Below are 23177 nucleotides of genomic sequence, written 5' to 3'. Positions count from 1 at the left end.
CCTGGTGCTCTGCAGTGCTCTGCTGTTTCATAAGAAACAAACAAAAAACCTGGAGACTCAGCAACAAAAGTCAGCCCCCACAGCAATTTCAGTCTTGCCTCGGGTATTAATTCACTTTGTGGGTTAAAGCAAACCACTCTCTATCTCAGTGTTGTTTTCCGCCCCCAATAACATGGGGATAATAGTGGCCTGCCATACTAGGTTGTTGTAAAGATTACACAAGGTGTAAAGTGCTGAATGTTTATTTTTAAAGACACAAGCCGTGGGGATGCTTCACCTGTGCAAAATGCCCTGCAATTGCCTCTTGAGACTTTCCTTTAGATCTAGCTTTTGGAGAACATCATTACAGATTCCGTTTGTCCCGTTACACTATCATCCCCACAGTACAAGCACATGTTCGCACCTTGCCTCACAACAACGAACAGCATTAGATTCTGGGCAAAGGTGCCTGCAGTTAGAAATGAAGAAAAACAACAACGCTACAGACACATTAGGTTCTCTTTATGTTACTAGAACTATTCCATGAGAATTTGGAATGATTGTACGCTTGTTTGGAAGTGGCAGGGGCAGAGCTATATTGCCCATACAGGTGTGTACACACACACGCACATGTCTGTGTCACAACACGATAACCCACCATGGCAGATCAGCCATGTTGGGCTGTTGTGTTGTGCAAACCTGGTGTGGTTCCTGCAGCGTGGCTTGTTTTCACAAACAAGTCATCCTGAGAACCCAGAACGAGTTGTTGGGTTGTTCATACACGGAGTGGCTTCACGTGACTTCCGAACCTAGCAGGGCGACTTCGTCATGGGCTGTCGAGAATGGCTGTCGAGCCGCCCAGCAAGAGCAGCGAAAACCCCAGCCACGCCTCGGGGATCTTGCTAGTGGCGCCGCCATCCCTCCCTCACCTCTCCTCAGTGCCCTCTGCCCTCTGCTCCTAAAACACACACATTAGGTTCTCTTTATGTCCCAAGTGAAATAGCATACATTTTGGTTTATTTGGTCCATGAGAGTTGATTGTCGTTTTTCAATGGACTTCCTCAAATGGATTGTGTGCAATGAAGCCAGGCTCAATCAGCGGCGGGGTGGGGTGAGGAAGCCTCTCCAATACGAAGCATGGTTTGGGTCTCACAGCTACAAGGCATGCCCCAACAGGACAGGAGAGGAAGGTACGTGGGGGGGAAATACTTGATTCATCGTGCCTCCCAAGCTGTCCCAGGTTTGCCTTTCACCGGGCAAAAAGCTGGCCCAAGCATCTCCCGCCACCAGCCAAAAGGAAGAGCCAGGGCTGGGAGCTCGAAGCCAAACTTGAGCAGGGGTCCATGAAGAGGCTGTGATGGGAGTTCCTTGCCCAGCACCGTTCCCCGTGTTTTGTGCAAATCATCAAGATGATGGGGACCCCAAGCACCCCAAAGACATTTTAAAAGGGGAAGAAGTTTCCAACACTTCCCTCTGATGTCCTCAGTCTGCTCTGGAAGCAACACAAATAATGGAAGCAGGGAACCTTGCGCCCTAGTCTACCAATGGCCTAATCAGGATAAAAACAAGAACTGCCCTCTCTCTCCCACAGCAAACAACATGATTGTGTCCAGTCCGAGCTCCCCAAAAGCCCAGATTTCCCTGAGAAAGCAGAGAGCATCCTCCCACCTGAGGTTCTCATGTCATCTTGAAATTGGAGAGGGACACGGCCAAACGAGCAGCTGACGCTGCACTCGGTTGCTGTGGCCTCATGGGAGGGAGCACCTAATGTGGCGGACGGGATCATCACCCCATCCAAGTTGCTTTGGGTTGCAAGGGGAGAGGCGTACAGGAGCCCTTGCAGTTTCAGACGCTGTCGCCTGCCGCTGGACATCGCGGACGGCATCGGTCTTTATGCTTCTGTTGATCCCAGGTGAGTCGCACTAGGATGTGCCAGGGGGAACCCAGCCTCCGAATGCCTTCTCCAAGTACCGCGCCATGGCCAGAGTCAAGTGGTCATTGTGGGGTCCTGCCACCACCTGGATGCCCAGAGGAAGGCCTTCCTCGCTCAAGCCCAGTGGACACTGGGTCACCGGTAATCCCAGTATGTTGAAGATGGCTAAGAGGGAACAAGTAACAGGCAAATTAAGTGACTCAAAAGCATACAGAACATTTCAAAAATACACATCACCATATTACTTTTATCAAGCTAACTCAGCTCAAAGGCCCCCCCAAAACAAGTTTGCAAACATGTACTACATTCAGAAGGGCTCAGAAAATTAATTCCAAGTGATGATCTAATGCAGGAAGGAGGGCAGCAGGGGGAGTTTCCCTTGGGAGCCTGTAACCCCAGCAGATCCATCGCAGGAAGGGGGCTGACATAGGGGGGCTGTGGAAAACGAGTTCTGCTGCAATGGTGCCTGGAATACATTGCAGGAGGTCGTGGGAGGACCGAGGGGGAAAACAAGCCCACAGCGCCCAATCGTTTATCGAGTTAGCAAACGACAACCAACCCATGGTGGCTTATTATCAGGGTGGCTTACTGTGACATGCAAACCCACCTATCATGTTGTATGGGGGGGCGGGGCGGGTAGGTGCATGTGCATACACCCATGGGAAAGACCACACTCTACTACATGTTAAGAAATCCAAATGCGCCCATAGATGCTACTGTATTAAATAATAAGAATAATAGGAATTTCTTACCAGTATAGGCAAAATTGAAAGGCATTCCCAGGGGAGCATGGTGCTTGGGAGCTACCATGGGGTGTGAAGGGTATAAGAGGATCCCATCATTCCCCAGTAAATTCACCATCTCAGTCTGCAGACTCTGTGCCATGCTTGCTACCTTAGTGGCCGCCTTGGGGTTGTAGTTCATAAACCTCTCAGCTAGTCCTAGTCCTAAGAGAGAAAAGAAGAGCGCAGAGACATAGGCAGGTTAAAGGCAAACAGTTGTTTCTGGAGCAAGCTGTGGCATGTACAGGGCCGGTGCCAGACTGTTTTGCACCCTAGGCAAGGCGAGCTATTTGCGCACACACGCACACACCAAAATTGCCAACTTCGATTCAGCTGTTCAAGAAGAGTTTCTGAACTATTTTCCTTTTATTATGTTTTTTTTCCCTTAAAACAGCTAATCTGTATAAAACTGTGACCCTTAAAGGGCAGTAATGCACCCCTCTGAGGTCTGCGCCCTAGGCGGCTGCCTAGTTGGCCTAACGGTAGTGCAGGCCCTGGGCATGCAGAATGGAATCTATTTGTGAAGACTTCGTACACAAGGGTTTGAAAGCCACTCTTGGTGCGTGTCAGAAGTGCAGCTTTCCTGCTTGCTTTGTTCATGCAGCTGCTGCTTCTCACTCCCAAATGAGTATTTAGTTATACGATTTGAGTAGGATGATTGGACCCCTTATGAAGGAGAGCCTAGAGCAGGGATGGGCAACTGTGAGAGGTCCGGTTGGGGGCAATTTCGCCCCCAGTCTCCCCCACAAGCTTCACCAGGAGGGGGGAATTATCATCATCATCATCATCATCTCTTTCCTTGCTCGTGTTTTTCTAGATCAGCCTTCCTCAACCTGGGGCGCTCCAGATGTGTTGGACTGCACCTCCCAGAATGCCCCAGCTGGGGCATTCTGGGAGTTGCAGTCCAACACATCTGGAGCGCCCCAGGTTGAGGAAGGCTGTTCTAGATGGACATGACAGGCTTTGCCTTTGTCTTTTACTAATTCAGAAATTCCCCGACTACTGAACATGTTTTCAGCATGACTGTTTTGTGAATGTTGGTGTGGACGTATTTTGGAAGGCCCAGTTTCTGAACTGAAGGTTTTCTATATCGTCTTTTGATGTGATGCCAGTGGCTGATATTATTTTATTAATTATTATTCTCTCTCTTTTCTCACTCACGGCAGTTTTTCTAGATGGACATGACAGGCTTTGCCAAGCCATGCTGCCTTTTACTCATTCAGGAATTCCCTGACTATTGAACATGTTTTAAGTATGACCGCTTTCTGGATGTTGGTCTGGATGTATTTTGGTACGCCCAGTTTCTGAAGGTTTTCTGTAAAAAAATAATAATGATGTGATGCCAGTGACTGGTGTGACTAACGGAATAATTGTAACCTTTTCCTGTTGCCATAGCTCTTTAACTTCCTTGGCCAGTGGTGTATATTTTTTTATTATTACTATATGGTTCGGGTCCAGGTTATTTGAAAGAACGTATTCTCCCTTATGAGCCTGCCCGTGCTTTGAGATCTTCTGGAGAAGCCCTTCTTTCAGTCCCACCTTCTTCACAGGCACGCTTGGTGGGACCATGGGAGAGGGCCTTCTCGGTGGCTGCTCCAGTGCTCTGGAACTCTCTTCCCAGGGAAGCTAGGCTGGCTCCCTCCTTGATGGGCTTTCGGAAGCAGGCTAAAACTTTTTTGTTCAAGCAGGCCTTTGACGAATAATCCAGCCCTCCATCTATGTTAATGTCTTATAATTTTGTTGTGTATTTTTTAATTGTTTATGGTTTTGTTTCCCTCCCCCTCCCCGCATGTATATTTTAAACTTTGTAAGGCCGCCTTGAGGCCCAGCATTGGGCAAAAGGCGGGATACAAATAATAATAATAATAATAATAATAATAATAATAATAATAATAATAATAATAATAATAATATCACTTTTCTTGCTTGTGGCGGTTTTCCTAGATGGACATGTCGTTGTTATTATTATTATTATTATTATTATCATCATCATCATCATCATCATCAACATCAACAAGTTCATATATCTGCCACCAAAATTAAGTGGCAAACTGCTCCAAAGCTCAGTAGCGCTTCGACAAATTTAGCTTGCAAACAAGCAACACTGTCCAAACGTAGAGCTATTTTGTGCTTGTTTTGTTTTCGTTTTGGGGGAATGGCCCAATCTTGACCTAGACTGTCAGCATTACCTTCTTACTGCCAAATATCTGGTGCCACCTTATGGTCCCAAACATTATGACATGAAAAATAGTACCAACCCAACTTTAGTTACCAGGCAACCACCAACAGCTTGGCCAAAACTAATACCGTATTTCTTCGATTCTAAGACACACTTTTTCCCCTAAATAAACAGCTCTAAAAATGGAGTGCGTCTTAGAATCGATGGCGTCTTAGAATCGAAGCAATACGGTAAGAGGAAAAGAGGAAGCTCCTGCAGCAGCCTCGAGCCATGCGAGCGAGGAGGAGCTGGGAGGGTAAGCGCCTGGTTTTTTGTTAGTCAAATTTATTCGTAAGTCCCATCGATTTCCATGGGACTTACTCGCGTGTCGTCGTCCCCTGGTGCACAGACAAGTAAAGAGCGGGACTGGAGAGTTAAGCGTTTTAGCCCCTTAATCGCGCCTTCTCCTCTCTCCCCCCGCCCGAAAACATTGTTTACTCTTTGTTTCAACACACACCCCCTTCTTCCCGCGCAAACGGCGGTTTCTTCTCTCACAGAGGGAAAAAAGAAAAGGACACAACCATTAGAAGAAAGCGCAGAGGGAAGGGGAGGAGGTTGGCTGGGCGGTGAGGGAAGTATTTCTTTGATTCTAAGATGCCCTTTTTTCCCAAATAAACATCTCTAAAAATGGGGTGCGTCTTAGAATCGATGGCGTCTTAGAATCGAAGAAATACGGTAGTTAAAAAAAAATGTCCGGCAGTTGATAACTGTCTCCAAATCTCAGAAGCAAGTCTACAAGTTGAGAAGCAAGATGTTACCGATGGCTGGAATGGTGTGTGAAGACTTTCCCATCATCCATTTCAACAACTCCCATGACGGCCACACGGGTTTTCCATGGTCCCCAAGCATATCTGTGAACGTCTGATTGGCCTGTAAACAATATGCATGAAGAAGTATTGATGGAGAGCATCCTGGAACGATTCCTGCTTTCATCTGCTCTGTCCATCGCTAGCATTTAACATAAGGCAGCAGTCTGCACCAAATCTCTTTTCTCACTTTACAGAGCACAGTTCTCCTCCCATAGTGGGAACAAGATGCTAACAGATCTAAGTGAATACTTCTTCAGAGGATGTTCTAGGGAACCTTGAAGTTCTGTGGAAGTCTAGTAAGAGAGACTTCAATGAGACGATCCCTGAAAGACAGTTTGCCCATCACTACTGATTTTCCCTGCAATGCGGTGCATTCACAGGAGGGCTGTGTTCTAGGCAGCATTCTTGCTTTATGTGAGATGAGGAGGAGAACATAACATGCTCAGTCAGGCCAACAGTCCAGCATCTGTTCACACAATGGCCAACCAACGGTTGACCCACAAGCAGGACATGAGTGCAACACAGCATCCTCCCATCCATAGTCTCCAGCAATCATTGTATATAGGCTTACTGCCTCTGTACTGGAGGGAGCACATAGCTATCTGGACTAGTAGCCATTGATAGCCTTCTCCTCCAGGAATATATCCAACCCCCTTTTAAAGACATCCAAATTGGTGGCCGTCACCACATCTTGTGGTAGCGAATTCCACAGTTTAACTATGCGCTGTGTAAAGAACTTCTTTCTATCTGTCAAAGTACTTCCTTTTATCTGTCAAAGTACTTCCTTTTATCCAACAGGCCTGTACAACACTTTGCATGAACATCCTTCAGCACGTCCCATGGTTGTTGCTTTTTAGAAGTCCACAAGGCTTCCTTAGTAGACAACCAATGTAGAATCCTTTCCACACTGACTTAAAGTAATATGGAAAGGGTTCCATGAAGGTAGCAAGTGTGAAAAACCACTGACGTAAATCTCTCCCCCCTCAACAACACTATGGGAATACAGTCTTGCTGTTGCAAGTGGGGTCATGCCATTTTACACACCTGCACATCACTGTCCTTGGAAGTCATCATGACAGACCAGATCTGGAAGGAATATTTCATTTTGCGAATGGCCGCATTCTGAACTTGAATCCCCAGTTCAGTCTCAAGGTGCTTTACCACCTTAAATGTAAGAACAAAAAAGAAAAAAAGGGAATAAGATAAGAGCCATCTGATCATGTCCTGCCCTTTTACAGAAAACGTTATTAAAGGAGAAGTGGAAGATTTGTTGGCCAAAGGCCATCCAAGAGCCTGCAATAATTTGGGGAGAAATGAATTATTTTAAAGATTCCACATAGAGAGCCAAAGGATAGCAAACCAGTATTACCATAATTGTGTTGGAGTTAGAAGCGATTAGCAACGACCCTCTTCAGACAACACGCTAAACCACTGTGGTTAAGCATTTTGAGATAAATACTATGGCTTACTGTTTCGTGTGAACCATGACTTTGTGTGTTGGGCTTACCATTCCTAACCACGGTGGCTACATAACCATGGTTTAAACATGCTCACTAACCATTTATTGCAAAAGGGTTAGTGGCTTAAACATGGCTTAGTATGTTGTCTAAACAGGCCCAGGGTCGGTCACCTCCTAAATTCAAGCTCCAGAGCAGCTGGGGAATGATTTACATATGTGTGTACATAATCTGATACGACTCCTCATTTATTTATAAGATTTATATGCCGCGGAATATAATAGAGTCTTTCAGCGGTCCACTTAGTGATCCACAGTTGACCAAACATAAAAACTACTGCTACTGAAGAGTACTGTGCTCCAGGTGAAAGGATATAGAGACCCCACCTGCAAAGTTGTGAACTGCCCAGAGAGCTCCGGCTATTGGGCGGTATAGAAATGTAATAAATAAATAAATAAATAAATAAATAAATAAATAAAGTTTTATTGGGTGGAAGGTAGGCATGGAATCACTGGGTAGTAGTAGTAGTAGTAGTAGTAGTAGTAATAATAATAATAATAATAATAATAATAATAATAATACATTTATTTATTTCCAACCTCTCCATTTTGATTGAGGCGGGGAACATCAGTAAATATAAACACATAAAACTAAATTCAAACGTAATATACATTGTTACAACATCCTAAAATTCCACTGGACAAGCCTGCCGGAAGAGATCAGTCTTAATAGCTTTCTTGAATGCTAATAGACTGTCAAGTTGACAACACAAGTTTGCTCCATTTCCAACAGTGTCGCAGCGTAAATAAATGCCCCTTAATTTAAGGATCACAGTATCCCGTAAATCTGCCATTTTGAAAGTACAATCATACAGTGACAAGATATGGGGTAGATATACAGCCGATGTGTCCCAGTAACCATGGTATCCTGTCCCCAAATGAACCCTCTCTTAAGAAGATGCCTTCAGGCCACCCACCCATTTAGCTCAGTATTGTGTTCATTAATTAGTTCTCCAGGGTTTCAAACAGGAGTCTCTCCCGTCCATCCATGGACATGCCTGGGATTGAACATGGGACCTTCCGCATGCAAAGCTTGTGATGGCACACAAGTTTTTTTACGCAGCAGATGTAACTTCCTTACCTTTCGATGAGCCTGAAGAAGCTCTTTGTCCATACGGGAAACAAAGACAGACCCCCCATCATGCTCCATAGAATAGAATTTTAGATTCTCCAAGGATACCTTTTCATCCAGCTTCAACCTGACAAGAAAGGGATAAGAGAGCAACAAGTTGGCTGCGAAGAGCACTCTGTCTTATCACCCTCTGGAGGGGACACAAACTCAAGTTCAAACAGTGAACTTTGGCCCAGGCCAACTCTGAAATGTCAGGCTTGGGGCCTATAATTTGTACTAAACAGTCAAAGTTAGTCTACTTTTTTAGAAGGACGTACAAGATGAATAAATGAGAAGTGGGCTGTCTCCGCGGCGCTGGGCTGGCACCGCCTCCCACTTCAACCCCACACTTTCCCTCACCCGGGGTGGCATCAGGTAATCCCGACGCCAAGGAGGGAGCACAGGGTTTCTGGGCCACCATCCAGGTCTGGGAGTTGCTGCCACGACACAGGCTCTGAACACCAGACCCGGCCGAGGCTACTCCCTGCTCAAGCCAAGCACCACCACTTGATATGCCTGAGGCAAAGGATAAAACCCACCTTCCTCCAAACTATGTGGAGAAAGGGGTTTAAAATGGAGAAGAATTTTTAATATATATAATGCGCTGTGAGTTATATCTGCTTAGGTGAATGTGGGTGTTAAATGTGTAAACTTAAGATGATAAATGCCAAACAGACACGTGGGATTTTTGCGGTAGTTTTAAAAACAAAACAATCAAAATTTATTTTTAAAAGTTCACAAGCTTTGTTTCAAATAACAAAATTTAAAAACCTTTTTGAAACCTTTCATACAATCCGGTCACTCATTCACATTTGCGCTTTCCTTTTTCTCACACAATCACTCTTGAACTTTCTTTATTCTCAGTATTGATTAATATACATCCACTACGGGCACACCACACCCTAAAGACACCACTCACTACACTGACCCTCAAATTTCCCAGAACTTAAGTACCATAAACACAGAGAGCACTAAAGACTCTAAGAGTCCCTAACAAGTCTCCCTGAAAAGATCTCTCAATCCCCTCCGTCATTCCCTTATATATCACTCCTCCCCGCTCCCAAGACATTCTAACTCCGCCCACTCAGGCCAACATTCTAAAAACCGCAGACTTACAAACCGCAGACATACATTTGGAATTGACTTGTGGGGTGTAACGCCACAGTTGCCCCCGCCCTCTTCTTGGTGGAAGGCACCCAATCTCTGCTCACCTTCCACCAGGCGCCACCCCTGGGTTGACCCTGGATTGGCCACAGAGCGACGTTACACATCGGAAGCAACACAAGCCACCTACTTTGCTATGTTTGGTCCAGCCATGACCCTCAACATGGGGTCCAGGTCCTCTGCGTAACGGCACATGGGACCAGTGCACAGGTAGTTGGTCCGAATACCGATGGCATTGGGGAATTGGCCATCGTTGGGCACCACACCTGCATGAACACACAAGCACACAGAGGCTCAGAGTTTTAACTTTGCATGACAAATCGCAGGCCTCCAGTTTGGTGTTGGTTGTCGTGGGTAGGAGTCACATGGCATCGCACACAAAAAGAAGAACAGCCTTTGTGGTCAAGGCTACTAGGAGGTCCAAATCACAACCCGAACCCATTTTCTACCAGAAAGAACTTTTCGGCTACAAGTGACAGTAACCCTGGGATTGCAGAACAGAAGAGATGCACGTTCTGTCGCTGTCCTGGAGACCTAGAGCCACTGTGAGGCTGCCACCCCCACCCCCACCCCCTTCCCAGGAAGGTCGTGGCAAATGGGCGACCAACCTGCCCCCATCCCTATCCATTGACTAGACAAGGTGCAGGGGCTCCAACATTTGCTCTCTTTTCCCCTCCTCATTCCTTTTCACTCTTGCATTGTGCCTATTTCATGTGAGTCTGTAGGCAAGGAGCATCTTTATTCAGAGGGCTGTTGAAGCTCTTTCAGCTGATGGGCTGGATTTCGTTTTGGAGAAGCGCTCCGGTGGGGGGGGGGGGAGTGAGCTGCAGTGGTGACAGGGGCCAAAGAAAAAAGAGGGCTGAATCAAAGGGGGGAAGGCAGGGCTAAAATACTAAAAAATGCCAACCTGTTTTAGCTTAAAATGCTCACTGCCAGTCATTAATTCTTGGGAGAGGTGTTTCAGCCTTTTAGAATAGGGGGGTGGGGAGAACTGCAGAAAAGCCAAGAAGCCATCAAAGAATAGGGGGGAAGGGGGCAGGCTCAGAGGAAGGGGGTGTGGGCATCTGGAGAACCCTGGAGGCTGGATGGGGAAGCCCGGAGGGCCGGAAGTTCTGGACCCCTGTTTTTATTATTTATTTATTACATTTCTATAGCCGTGGTTCTCTGGGCAGTTCACAAAATCATTTCAGAAAGTGGGCAGCTGGAAATTGTAGGCACTTTGAACAACAACAACACTTTCCAAAAGAAAATGGTGGACAATATTTATTTCAGACTCACGCTACAGAAATGCCAACTGACGTCGGAAGTAAGGCAAAACCTTCCAGGAAAGGAACCCTGAAATGGATGCCTGAATTCACAGACTGGTGCCTTGAAGTCCAGATCAATTTAAAGCACTCAGTATAAGCATGCTTGAACTAAGGGAAACAGCTCCTAATGCTTAAGAGGTAAGTGCAGTCTTCCCCAACATTGTGCTCTGCAGATGTGTCGCACTACAACTTCACAGCGTCCAAGCAGGCCTTGCTGGTGGGAGCAGGCCTCGCCCAAGTAGGCCTTGCTGGTGGGAGCAGGCCTTGCTGGTGGGAGCAGGCCTTGCTGGTGGGAGTAGGCCTCGCCCAAGCAGGCCTTGCTGGTGGGAGTTGTAGTCCAGCGCATCTGGAGGGCCCCATGTTGGGCAAGGCTGGAAAGACAATCAGGGAAGTCTTTCCGCTGTACTCTGTCTTTTACTGGTTCTCCAAGCTAACTTGCCCAGAACAAGTACCTGCGGTGGGCTTGTGTCCAAAGACTCCGTTGAAGAAAGCAGGCATGCGGATGCTGCCCCCGATGTCTGAGCCGACACCGATCACGGAGCCAGCTGCTGCCAGGATGCAGCCTTCTCCTCCTGCACAAACGCAAAGACCACACTTGGATTGGACCAGAGTCAGATCCAAATAGCTTACACACTATTCTGGGCTGACATGCATACACACACACACACAGTGCAAAAGAAGACTAAACAACTTCCACAGTGGCACCAACGCCATTGCTCGGTACAACTATTTAACCTCAGACACATGCAGATCCAACCCAACTGCAGAAATCACGGAGGTTATACGCACACAGTTTGAAATTGTTCCAGATGGCTTTCCAAACCGTTCCGGTGTAACCCCTCCTCTGTATTAAGAGTAAACAACGTGTTTCAAAGAGATTTTCAGTGCCCAACGTATTCTTACATAAGAAGTGCCCTGATGCTGGATCAGACCAAGGGTCCATCTAGTCCAGCACTCTGTTCGCACAGTGGCCAACCAGCCATCGACCAGGGAAGAACAAGCAGGACATGGTGCAACAGCACCCTCCCATCCATGTTCCCCAGCAACTGGTGCACACAGGCTTATTGCCTCGAATACTGGAGATAGCACACAACCATCAGGGCTAGTAGCCATTGAGAGTCCTCGCCTCCAGGAATTTATCCAACCCCCTTTTGAAGCCATCCAGATTGGTGGACATCACTACATCTTGTGGTAGTGAGTTCCATCATTTAACTATGCGCTGGGTGAAGTACTTCCTTCTATTTGTCCTGGATCTCCCACCAATCAGTTTCATGGGATGACCCCGGGTTCTTGCTCAGCTCTGGTCCCCTGCACAAGCTCCCCTGTCAATAACCACTCGCAGGAGGCTTGGGAGTACCGCTAGACAAGGTTGTTATTGTCCAACAGCCCTGCCTTATTCACAGATTTTCAGGGGGTCTAGACAACATTGTCTTCCACTTGTAACCTGCCTCTGTTTTGTCACTGCTTCTTCAGACTTTTTTCTTTCCACAAAAACTCTGCTGGGGAGGGAAAGACGGAATAGCTGCGATGTCTTTTTGATGTTGGTAGTCCTAGCAGACCTCTCTTAGCTTCATCCCACGAACCTGTTTCCCTCGAATTATCCCCTACAGCTTTCAGCTGTCATCATTGACGTTGTTGTTGCTAGCTAAATCACACCCTGGGCAGCAGCGCTCCTAAGATCCTTTACATACCAGGAAATGGGTTTAAGGGGGGAAATAGGTCGGGTCTTTGGGCTTTATAGCACAATTAAAGCAGGATGCATGTTATTTCTCGGTTGGACTACTGCAACCTTCTTCTCACTGGCCTTCCTTCTTCTCACATCAGTCCATTGGTTTCTGTTCACCACTCTGCTGCTAAGATCATCTTCTTGGCTCACCGCTCTGACCATATTACTCCACTTCTGAAATCTCTTCATTGGCTTCCAATTCACCTCAGAATCCAATATAAACTTCTCCTGTTGACCTACAAAGCTTTTCACTGTCTAGCTCCTTCCTATCTTTCCTCTCTCATCCCACACTATTGCCCCGCCCGTGCTCTTCGCTCCTCTGATGCCATGTTTCTCACCTGCCCAAGGGTCTCTACTTCCCTTGCTCGGCTTCGTCCATTTTCTTCAGCTGCCCCTTACGCCTGGAACGCTCTTCCACAACATTTGAGAACTACAAGTTCAATCGCAGCTTTTAAAGCTCAGCTAAAAACTTTTCTTTTTCCTAAAGCTTTTAAAACTTGATTTTGCTCTGACTTTTATACTGCCTGTTTGGTGCATTCTCTTCCCCTCCTTATTGTTTTATTATGATTTTATTAGAATGTAAGCCTATGCGGCAGGGTCTTGCTATTTATTGTTTTACTCTGTACAGCACCATGTACATTGATGGTGCTAAATAAATAAATAAATAATAATAATAATAATAAGAGAGTACTTCACAGTTAAAGCAGATTATAAACTGGAAAACTTCCGAGTCCTTTGCACGCAATTCGCAGTGATTGCACAGTATAACGCTGGTGTGATAAAGCTATCTATTAGCCAAGATCAATTTCATTTCATTTCATTTGATTAGTCAAGTTTGGGGTCACAAAAAGGGAGAAGCCACTCACCCGAGCTGCCTCCTACCATGCACGCTAGGTCATACGCATTGTTGCTCCGTCCATAGACATAGTTGCTCGATTCAAACCACATGCACAGTTCACTGCAGTTGGTCACACCCAGTGGGATGGTGCCAGCTTGCTTTAACCGGGACACTACTGTGGCGTCTGACATGGAGATCAAATTGCGGCGGGCAACCAGTCCGGAAGTGTTGGGCAACCCTAGCGTGATGAAGGAAACAAATGAGAAAATGAGTCAAAGATTCCACAGAGGCGAAGATCATGCCTTAAGCGAATTTCTAGCCCTCTTTAGGCATTTAAGAACAGTTACAGTGCAAATCTACACATGTTGACTCAGAAACAGGTTTCAGAAACCCAGGAGCGTGCGTGGAGCTGCTTTCAAGGTTTTTGCAGATTGCCTTTTCCCTGTGATTTAATGCCAGGCAACAAGAAGGCAGAATTTCAGATTTCTTTTCTCTCCTTCCATCTTGTTTTCTACAAACATATGGCAGTTAAGAGTGGTGGAAAGGAATCCTCCTGTTGCACTCCTTCTATTGGGAAAGTCTTACTTTCCGTTCCTGGGTAATTGCTATAAAATGCTGGGAGTGCCTCATGAAGAACGAGACGCTGCCCCACCCTCACGCCCTTTGAGATTCAGCAGGGCGTTTGCGCTCTCCAAGGTCAAAGACTTGGCTTCTCTGCCCTGGCTTCCTGGCAAGCGGATCTGTCAGAGGAGATGGGAGATAGGAAAAGGAATTTTGGGAGTACCTGGAAAGCATTTGTTAAGCATTGTAATAGTTTGCATCAAGACTATGTAGCACAGGAGCAGATTTTATCTCAATGATAATTACATGTGTGCTCTGCATTGCACTTTTCAGGTTTATAATTGTGAACAAATGCAACATTTGTCACTGTACACTTGAAACATCAAAGCCACCTTTAAAAAAGCTAAGATGGCCAGGATTCAAACCCTTTGGGCTAAAAGGCTAAAATGAGTGATAGCCAAAGGCAGAAAGATCTGAGCACTTAACTGTCAGCAAATAGGTTAACAACGTTGATGAAGAAAAACACCTGAAACAAAACAGATGGATCCAACATGACAAATAGCCTTATGAATATGAGAAGGAAGACGGAAAACAAAAAGTCCCAGATTGAATCATTGGCATAAGAACATAAGAAGAGCCCTGCTGGATCAGACCCAGGGTCCATCTAATCCAGCACTCTGTTCGCACAGTGGCCAACCAGCCATCAGCCAGGGATGAACAAGCAGGACATGGTGCAACAGCACCCTCCCACCCATGTTCCCCAGCAACTGGTGCACACAGGCTCAAACACTGGATCTCCAGTCGGGCTTGGAACGACCCCTGTCTGAAACCCTGCAATACTGCTGCCAGTAATGTAGACAATACTGAGCTAGATGAACCAAAGGTCTATCTCAGTATGCGGCAGCTCCCTGTGTTCCTACAAGAAGAGGAAGAAGTGAGAAGGAGATTAGGACGGAAAAAGCACAGAGAACTAAAATTCTCTAACTTTCTTCTAATGTTCAGATCACTTCCTGCTGAAGTTTAGATTGGAAGCGAAATTCCAGGTAGCCTACAGAAACGACTTGGAGGGGTCCATCTTGGGCCAAACAATCCATTTTTTTCTGATCTGACTAACCAATCAAGGCCTTGACTAGACTTCATGTTTGCCAAGTAGAAATTTAATAACTAAATAATCAAGCATGACAAAAGGTCTCTCTGGCCTGGACATGCATATTGGATACCACACCTAAGGAACCTATTTGGGAAACACCCTACACTGGTCAGACCATAGGTGAAGAAGACTCGGTTCTTGAATAGTACTTAGACAGGGACTAACTGGCAAGCATGTGGAAGGAAACAAGGAAGGGTATACAAGGCAACCCTTCTCTTTATTTGTTACTTCTACCAGGCTAAAGGATGAGAGAGACTGGGCCAGTTCTAACAACACAGCAGTCCATGGGCTAAACAACCCATGGGCTGCCATGCACAAGCAGGAGAGAGTGGGCTAACAACAAGCCAAGGTTAACCACTGGGTAGTTTAATCCCTAAACAACCAAGCACTCTGGGTACGGACAACATCCTAAGCAACCTTTGATGGAGCTGAACATGTGTTAGTTTGAACAAACGCTAGTTTGTTTTTTAACAGACCCCAGAACTGTTGTTTTTAAATGGATACTGTTGTTTTTATACTGTTGTTTTTATGTTTTTGATAGTTTTAAATTTTGTATACTTTTAATGTTTACTGTTTTTAGAATCACAGAATAGCTGAGTTGGAAAGGGTCTACAAGGCCATCGAGTCCAACCCCCTGCTCAATGCAGGAATCCACCCTAAAGCATCCCTGACAGATGGTTGTCCAGCTGCCTCTTGTAAACTTTTGTAAACCACCCAGAGCGCTTCGGCTATGGAGTGGTATATAAATGTAATAAAGAAATAAAATAAATAAATTGTTAAGTAGAAGTGGCAGCCACGGAGGAGGCAGTAGACCTGCTCTCTCCTGCTCATGGGCTCATGCACAGTAGCCCATGAGTTGTTTAACCCATGGGCTGCCATGTCATGCAGACCAAAACACTGGTGGCAAAGCGATATGGGTAACATGGAATGGCCAACCCATGGAAGGCTGATGCATCAAGATTCTCGAGGGCCCTTGAGGAGTTTCCAGCTGCTTTGGATGGAACTCCTCTTGGTACCTTAGTATCAAGGGAACTCTGGGATACAGAGATGATTCAGGTGCTCAATGTGTTTTCTCCCAATGGGCAGAGTTCGACAGTACAGACACACTGATAAACTATTAAAAGAGACCGCTGATAAGCTAAAACTTCAAGGAGGTTGTTGGTTTGTTAGTTTGTCTTCTAAATTCTTTGTTGGAACAGTTACAGATCGGTTTACTTCAGCTGAAGTTTGTTGAATAATTAAAGCTGATTCATTCTCGAGAATATGCTCTTTTGAGCTTTTAACCCGAGGGAAAATAAGTTAATAAAATAAAATAAGCTTAACTCAAACAATCTTACTGTTTGGTGTTCGGTGTTTGCAAAGCTGGTAGCTTGGTAGATAAGGATTTTGAAGTTAAAAGTTTAGCGTTCTTGCAGAGTTTGAGCTACAAGCTGCAACTCATAGCACCGGAACAATGGGCAGAGTTTGTGCCGTTTTGTTTTGCCAAGGAAGTGAGGACTATGAAGCAGGTACGGAGTTAGCGTGAACACAAGTGATGTGAACATACCCACTGTTTATTCTTCCTCTTGTCTCTTAGAGTAATCTGCTATTCTACGTTACTTTGGAAATATTGATGTTGAAGGGCAGGGTATAAATCTATGAAATAATTCAATTAAACAAGCAAAAACAAAAAGGAAAGGCTGCAACTGGAAGTTCAAGAGCAGGAAGGGAAAGCTAACGCAAAACCACGCACCATGCAGCGCAAAGGCCTCTTTGATGGTGATAGGGACCCCCAGGAAGGGGAACTTTTCCTGCAGAGCCTCTTCATCATCATGCCCTTCAGAGAGCAGCTTGTCGACCTGTTCAGCTTCCTGCAGGGCTGCTTCGAACCTGAGTGACGGTTGGGAAAGAGCAGGAAGAAAAAGATAAAACTCGTCAGCCTGTAGTTGGACCCTAAACTGTCACTCAAAGATGCTCAGTGTCCTGTTTCCATTGTACTGCCTAAATTTCTACCTTGGATGCAGTCAGTGGTGAGCCAGAGGAACCCCTTCAGAAAAGTAGCCTAAATGGAGGGAGAGAAAACACTGCTTTGCTTCATCAGTGCTACAACCTGGCAACACCTCCAGACTCATTTGCTGAGCAGCAAAGAGAGCAATCCGGCAGCAGAGGTCGTGATCTTAGACAAGCAAAACTAACAAAATCAGGGTTCTGTCCCCAGGTTTTTCTCACATCTGCAATGTGCTCAACAATGCGCCCAACATCTAAGGTCCTCCTCCGAGTGCCTACTCCGAGGGAAGCTCAGAGGATGGCAACAAGGGAGAGGGCCTTCTCAGTGGTGGCCCCCCAATTATGGAATGATCTCCCCGATGAGGCTCGCCTGGCACCAACATTGTTATCTTTTCGGCGCCAGGTCAAGACTTTTCTCTTTTCCCAGGCATTTAACAGCATATAACAATGCTAAGTTTGTTTTTTAACGGACCCCAGAACGGTTGTTTTTTAAATGGATACCGTTGTTTTTATACTGTTTATGTTTTTGATAGTTTAAAATTTTGTACACTTTTTAATGTTCATTGTTTTTAACTTTTGTAAACCACCCAGAGAGCTTCGGCTATGGGGCGGTATATAAATGTAATAACTCAAATCAAATCAATGTCATGCCAGTTCTCAGGCTAGAACTAAGGACCCATGGCTTTAAAAGTCTTCACCAGGAAAAGAATGTTATGACGTACAAGTGAAGTGCATCTTATCACAAGCACTCCCAACTTTAACAGAATTCAGCAGAGGAAGGGTTTATTTTAAAAACTAGAATAGGTACCGAAACTGGTAAATGGCATGAGTTTGGCTTCACAGGCACATCAGCTTTTCAGCCACCACTTGCTAATCTGTAAATGCCATGGGACTTCTGAAAATAGTGCAAATCAACTGGGACAGGGGTGAAGGAGAAAATAAATGAAACGGACACATTCAGAAGCCCTCTATTTCTGTTGAAATGCTGGAGACAAAAGAAATGGGGAATGGTTTTCTTCATCATGTCCTGCTTGCAGGCTACCCAGGGGCATCTGATCGCCGCTGTCGGGAGGCAGAACTCTGGGTTCAATAGAACTTCTTTCATAGAATAGCAGAGTTGGAAGGGGCCTACAAGGCCATTTAGTCCAACCCCCTGCTCAATGCAGGAATCCACCTTAAAGCATCCCTGACGGATGGTTGTCCAGCTGCCTCTTAAAGGCCTCTAGTGTGGGAGAGCCCACAAACTCCCTAGGTAACTGGTTCCATTGTTGTACTGCTCTAACAGTCAGGAAGTTTTTCCTGATGTCCAGCCGGAATCTGGCTTCCCGTAATTTGAGCCCATTATTCCTTGTCCTGCACTCTGGGATGAAGGCAAAGAGATCCTGGCCCTCCTCTGTGTGACAACCTTTTAAGTATTTGAAGAGTGCTATCATGTCTCCCCTCAATCTTCTCTTCTCCAGGCTAAACATGCCCAGTTCTTTCAGTCTCTCTTCATTCTCTTGTTTCCTGCTTCTCATCAAGCAGGTCAGCTCTCATGTTGTTAGTCTGAACACAAGGTCAGTGAAGGGTGAGAAAGTCCAAGGAGTACTTTGAAAGGGCCAGAGCATCCTTTGTTTGGATTTCAACAAATTACAAATTAGTTTCTTTTGCTATGGTCGTGTAGCAAATTATAACCGTGCGAGGACTTGGAAGAAATCTTCGGGCACAGAAAGTACATCAACGTCTTGGGGCAGCAAAGAAATTCAAGCAGCTTGTCACACTTACCTGTCTTCCCCCTCCCTGCTAAAGACTTGTTGAACAGAAACTCTGGGATTTATGAGGCTCACCTGTCTTTGACAACTGCATTGATTAGTGGGTTGACTTGCTTGATCCTCTCAATGTAAGTTTCAATGACATCAATACATTTTACCTGCAAGAGAGCAGAAATTGGACTGTTTTCATGGAATCATGTCTTGCATGCCTGGCTAGCTTTCAGAGTGGCTATAGAGCAGAGCATCTTTGCAGTATTTTTGAGATATTTTGTTTTATAAAAGCTTGTAAGTGTCAAAAGCCAATGTGGCGTTAGTAAACAGAGTGTTGGACACAGACCAGGAAAACCTAGGTTTGAATCTCATAAGAGATTTTCTGTTTCCCAAAGTGGCCCACAAGCAAGACAAGAGGTCAATAGCACATCCCAGCTGCTGGCTGTTGCTTGCCAGTAACTGGCATCCAGTGGCACACTATCTCCGAGTATGGAGGTCCTCCACACAGCCACAAAGAGGAACCTTGGCCCAACCCCTGTACTTCAGCCTGACTTACCTGAATAACAAGGTTGTTGTGGAAGAGATAAATGGAAGAAGTGCATCTACATCACTGTGATATATAAATAGAATAAAGTACATGCTCATCAAGGTGTAAGGTGAGGGAGACCTCAAATGATGGAAGTAGATCGCAGGAAAAGGCAGAACTTGGCTCTGGGCCATTGGCGCCTGCTCACCATTATTTATTTATTTATTACGTTTTTATACCGCCCAATAGCCGAAGCTCTCTGGGCGGTTCACAAAAACAACCAACAAATTTAAAACACAAATACAAAATACAATATAAAAAGCACAACCAGAATAAAACCACACGGGAAAAATTAATATAAATTAAAATATGAGATTAAAACATCAAAGTTTAAATTTTAGTTAAATTAGGTGTTAAAATACTGAGAAAATAAAAAGGTCTTCAGCTAGCGACAGAAAAAAGAAAACAATGTAGGTGCCAAGAGAACCTCTCTAGGGAGCTCGTTCCACAACCGGGGTGCCACAGCAGAGAAAGCCCTCCTCCTAGTAGCCACCATTGTGGATCCTTTCCCTCCACTTTGAAAACTTCCCTACATCACAAAACCATCTCTGGCATTCAGCTCAAAAATAATTGCAAAGGAAATTATACTGAGCTGACAGTCAACATTTAACAATAGCTTCGGCTGGGTTCACGGGAGCATACATGTGATGTTTAACACTGAACATGCTACCAACACAATGTTGTTTTCACAGAGTGTCAATTCACACAAACATTTCAGCCCATGGTAGCTTCAGGAAATGTCTAACATGGGCTAGCCATTTCTAATTTTTACCACGTAAGACTTGTATTTCCCAGGAGAGAGCAACTAAAGTGAGGAGATTCAGCGACTTTTCTTTTTGCCTGGTGTCCGAAATTGTTTAGTTTAACATAAGCATCTGAGAGATGGATGTGAGGATATGTACGGAGTACTGAAATGAATACACTCCCCTGAATAATCACAAGGGACAAGTAGTAGCTGTTGTTCATTTGCCCACCTGTGAGAGCAATCAGGTGGGTGTCCACAAGGGGAAAGGGCCTTCTCTGCGATGGCCCCAAACTGTTCCATCGGAGGTCCACCATGCACCACCCTTGCAGACTTTCAATTAGGGATTCTGCTGGTGTACCGTCCACCCCGCTGCCCAACAGTCTCCCTGCCTGAGCTGACGGAGGTTGTCTCGGACCTGGTGTTGAGGACCCCCAGGATGGTGGTTCTGGGGGATCTCAACTTCCATGCCAAGGCTGCTGTATCCGGAGCGGCACAGGACTTCATGGCTGCCATGACAACCATGGGGCTGTCTCAACATGTTACTGGCCCAACGCATGTAAAAGGACACACGCTTGATCTGGTTTTCTCGACTGGACAGGAGGATGGTGATCTGGAAGTGGGGGAACTAACATCTACCCCCTTGTCATGGTCAGATCACTTCCTATTGAGGTTTAGACTCTCGGTGGCCTTTCCCCTCTGCAAGGGTGGGGGAGCCTATTAAAATGGTCTGCCCCAGGAGGCTAATGGACTCCAATGGATTCCAGAGGGCTCTGGGGGATTTTCCTGCTGATATGGCCGGTGCTCCTGTTGAAGCCCAGGTCGCTCTGTGGAATGCAGAGATGACTCGGCGGTTGACACAATCACGCCCAAGCATCCTCTCCCTCTGAGCAGAGCCTGGTCAGCTCCTTGGTATACACCTGAGCTGAGGGCAATGAAGCAAGAGGGGAGATGGCTAGAACGCAGGTGGAGGAAAACTCATGCTGGGTCTGATCGAACACGGGTTAGAGCTCACTATCGAGCCTACTCTGTGGCAGGTGAGGTTGGCAACGAGACAGTTCTTTTTCACCAGCATTGCGTCTTTTCAGTGTCGTCTGGCGGAGCTTTTCCGAGTGGTTCGCGGCCTTATACACTCTGGGCCAGGGCGTGAGATAGTTGAACCCTCAGTAGCACGCTGTGACGAGTTTGCACGGCACTTTGAAGATAAAATCGCTCAGATTCGTCATGAATTGGACACCACACTTAATGAAGCTCCACTAGTAGAGGCGTTCAGAGCGCCGTCCGGTTCAGTTTTATTGGATGAGTTTCAGTTATTAAGGCCCGAGGATGTGGACAAGGTGCTTGGCCAAGTCCGGTTGACCACTTGTGTGCTTGCCCCTTGCCCCTCGTGGCTCATTACATCAAATAAGGAGGAGATCGACGACTGGGACCAGGAGGTTGTAAATGCCTCCTTGAGAGAGGGAGTGGTGCCGGCCATAGTTAAATTAACGTAATTTAACTATGTTAAATTAACTATAATTTAACATAGTTAAATTATGGAACTCACTACCACAGGATGTAGTGATGGCCACCCATTTGGATGGCTTTGAAAGGGGGTTGGAAAAATTCCTGGAGACGAAGGCTATCAGTGGCTACTAGCCCTGATGGTTATGTGCTATCTCCAGTATTCAAGGCATTAAGCCTGTGTTCACCAGTTGCTGGGGCAGGGAGGGTGGGAAGGTGCTGTTGCACTGCCTTGTTGGTCCCTGGCCGATGTCTGGTTGGCCACTGTGTGAACAGAGTGCTGGACTAGATGGACCCTTGGTCTGATCCAGCAGGGCTCTTATGTTCTTTATATGAAGGCTATGGCCGTAGCTAGACCTAAGGTTTATCCCAGGATTGTCCTGGGGTCAAACCTGTTCATCTAAGTGCCACACAGGGCATCCAGTGCTCAAGCAGGGATGAACCCAGGATGATCCTGGGATAAACCTTAGGTCTAGCTACGGCCTATATGTTCGACATACAACAGCACCACAAGTAACTTGCACTTTACTCGCTATATACCTGAGATTAGCTGCCCTTCCCATTCAGTTTGCAGAAGCTGATGCAATAAAATATATTGTTTCTTATCTATAGCCGAAGGTAAGATTTGCATCGGAGGTATTTGTTTGTTCTTTTGGCTTGTGATGGTTCTGCTAGACTGAAGGAGGAGGAATTGGGAGGGAGGAGATGGAAGGGCAAGATAGTAATTTTTTACGCAACAGGAACAAGAAAGCCACAGCTGCGACAGGGCTCATATTTTCCTCCCACCACAGCACTAATTTAACGCCTTCAGGGATGACAAATACATACTGTAAGAAAACCTTAGCTCGCAGTCCCCTTAATCCCACGGGGGTGGGGAGAGGTAAAGAGCATTTATCATTACTTATAAACCCTAACACACACTAAGCCCTCGCTGCATTCATACCCACTGATTAGTGAATTAGTTTGGGGATTTGGGGGATGGGGCGGGAAGAGAGGCGGAGGCAGGGATTAGCACGCAGCACCGCGATGCAGTCACTCTGCACATGCTCAGGGGGACACCCCGCTCCCTTTTACCAACAGTTTTACCAACTCAGAAGGCGGTCTGAGGCCTGCCTCAAAGGCACAGAGAAGACAGGCGGGGGCACCACTTCTCCGCCCCGCCCTCGAGCTCTCCTGGTCTAAGAACTACAATCCCCAGCAGCCTTTGCGGAGGCTGGGGGAGGGGGAGGTCTCCCTTCAAAACCCCCTCAGGGATGGAGCAAGGGCCTCTGCGGACTCTTACCTCCCTGCGGCGGATGCGCCGCGCCAGCTCTAGCGCGGAGAGGAGCAGCAGCGGCTGGTCGGGCGGCGGGACAGCGCGGAGGGCTTTGCGAGGGGCGCCGGAGGAGGAGGCCGCCGGCACCGCCTTCCTTGAGGCGAAGGAGGAGGCGCGCGCCGCCAGGCTCAGGACCGCGAGGAAGGCGCGCGACAGGCAGCGCAGCAGCAGCACCACGCAACGCTCCGCGCGCGTCAGCGCCATGACCC

General features: G+C 46.4%; 1 protein-coding gene across 1 annotated transcript; it reads right to left on the bottom strand.

The window, feature by feature from the left end:
* Positions 1 to 226: 226 nt before the first annotated feature.
* Positions 227 to 23177, bottom strand: FAAH2 (fatty acid amide hydrolase 2). The gene is made up of 11 exons (XM_063141883.1): positions 22936 to 23177; positions 18907 to 18989; positions 16827 to 16963; positions 13412 to 13621; positions 11272 to 11391; positions 9643 to 9778; positions 8319 to 8436; positions 6766 to 6885; positions 5671 to 5782; positions 2665 to 2859; positions 227 to 2077 (listed from the first exon to the last, which is right to left on the bottom strand). The coding sequence occupies exons 1-11, from the start codon at positions 23170 to 23172 to the stop codon at positions 1902 to 1904; spliced, it is 1644 nt and encodes a 547-aa protein (XP_062997953.1). The 5' UTR covers positions 23173 to 23177; the 3' UTR covers positions 227 to 1901.

The sequence above is a fragment of the Elgaria multicarinata genome, chromosome 15 (assembly GCF_023053635.1).
Source record: "Elgaria multicarinata webbii isolate HBS135686 ecotype San Diego chromosome 15, rElgMul1.1.pri, whole genome shotgun sequence".
NCBI classification, from domain to species: domain Eukaryota; kingdom Metazoa; phylum Chordata; class Lepidosauria; order Squamata; family Anguidae; genus Elgaria; species Elgaria multicarinata.
Note: the sequence above shows the minus strand (reverse complement) of the source record. Positions and strands in the feature narration are given on the sequence as shown.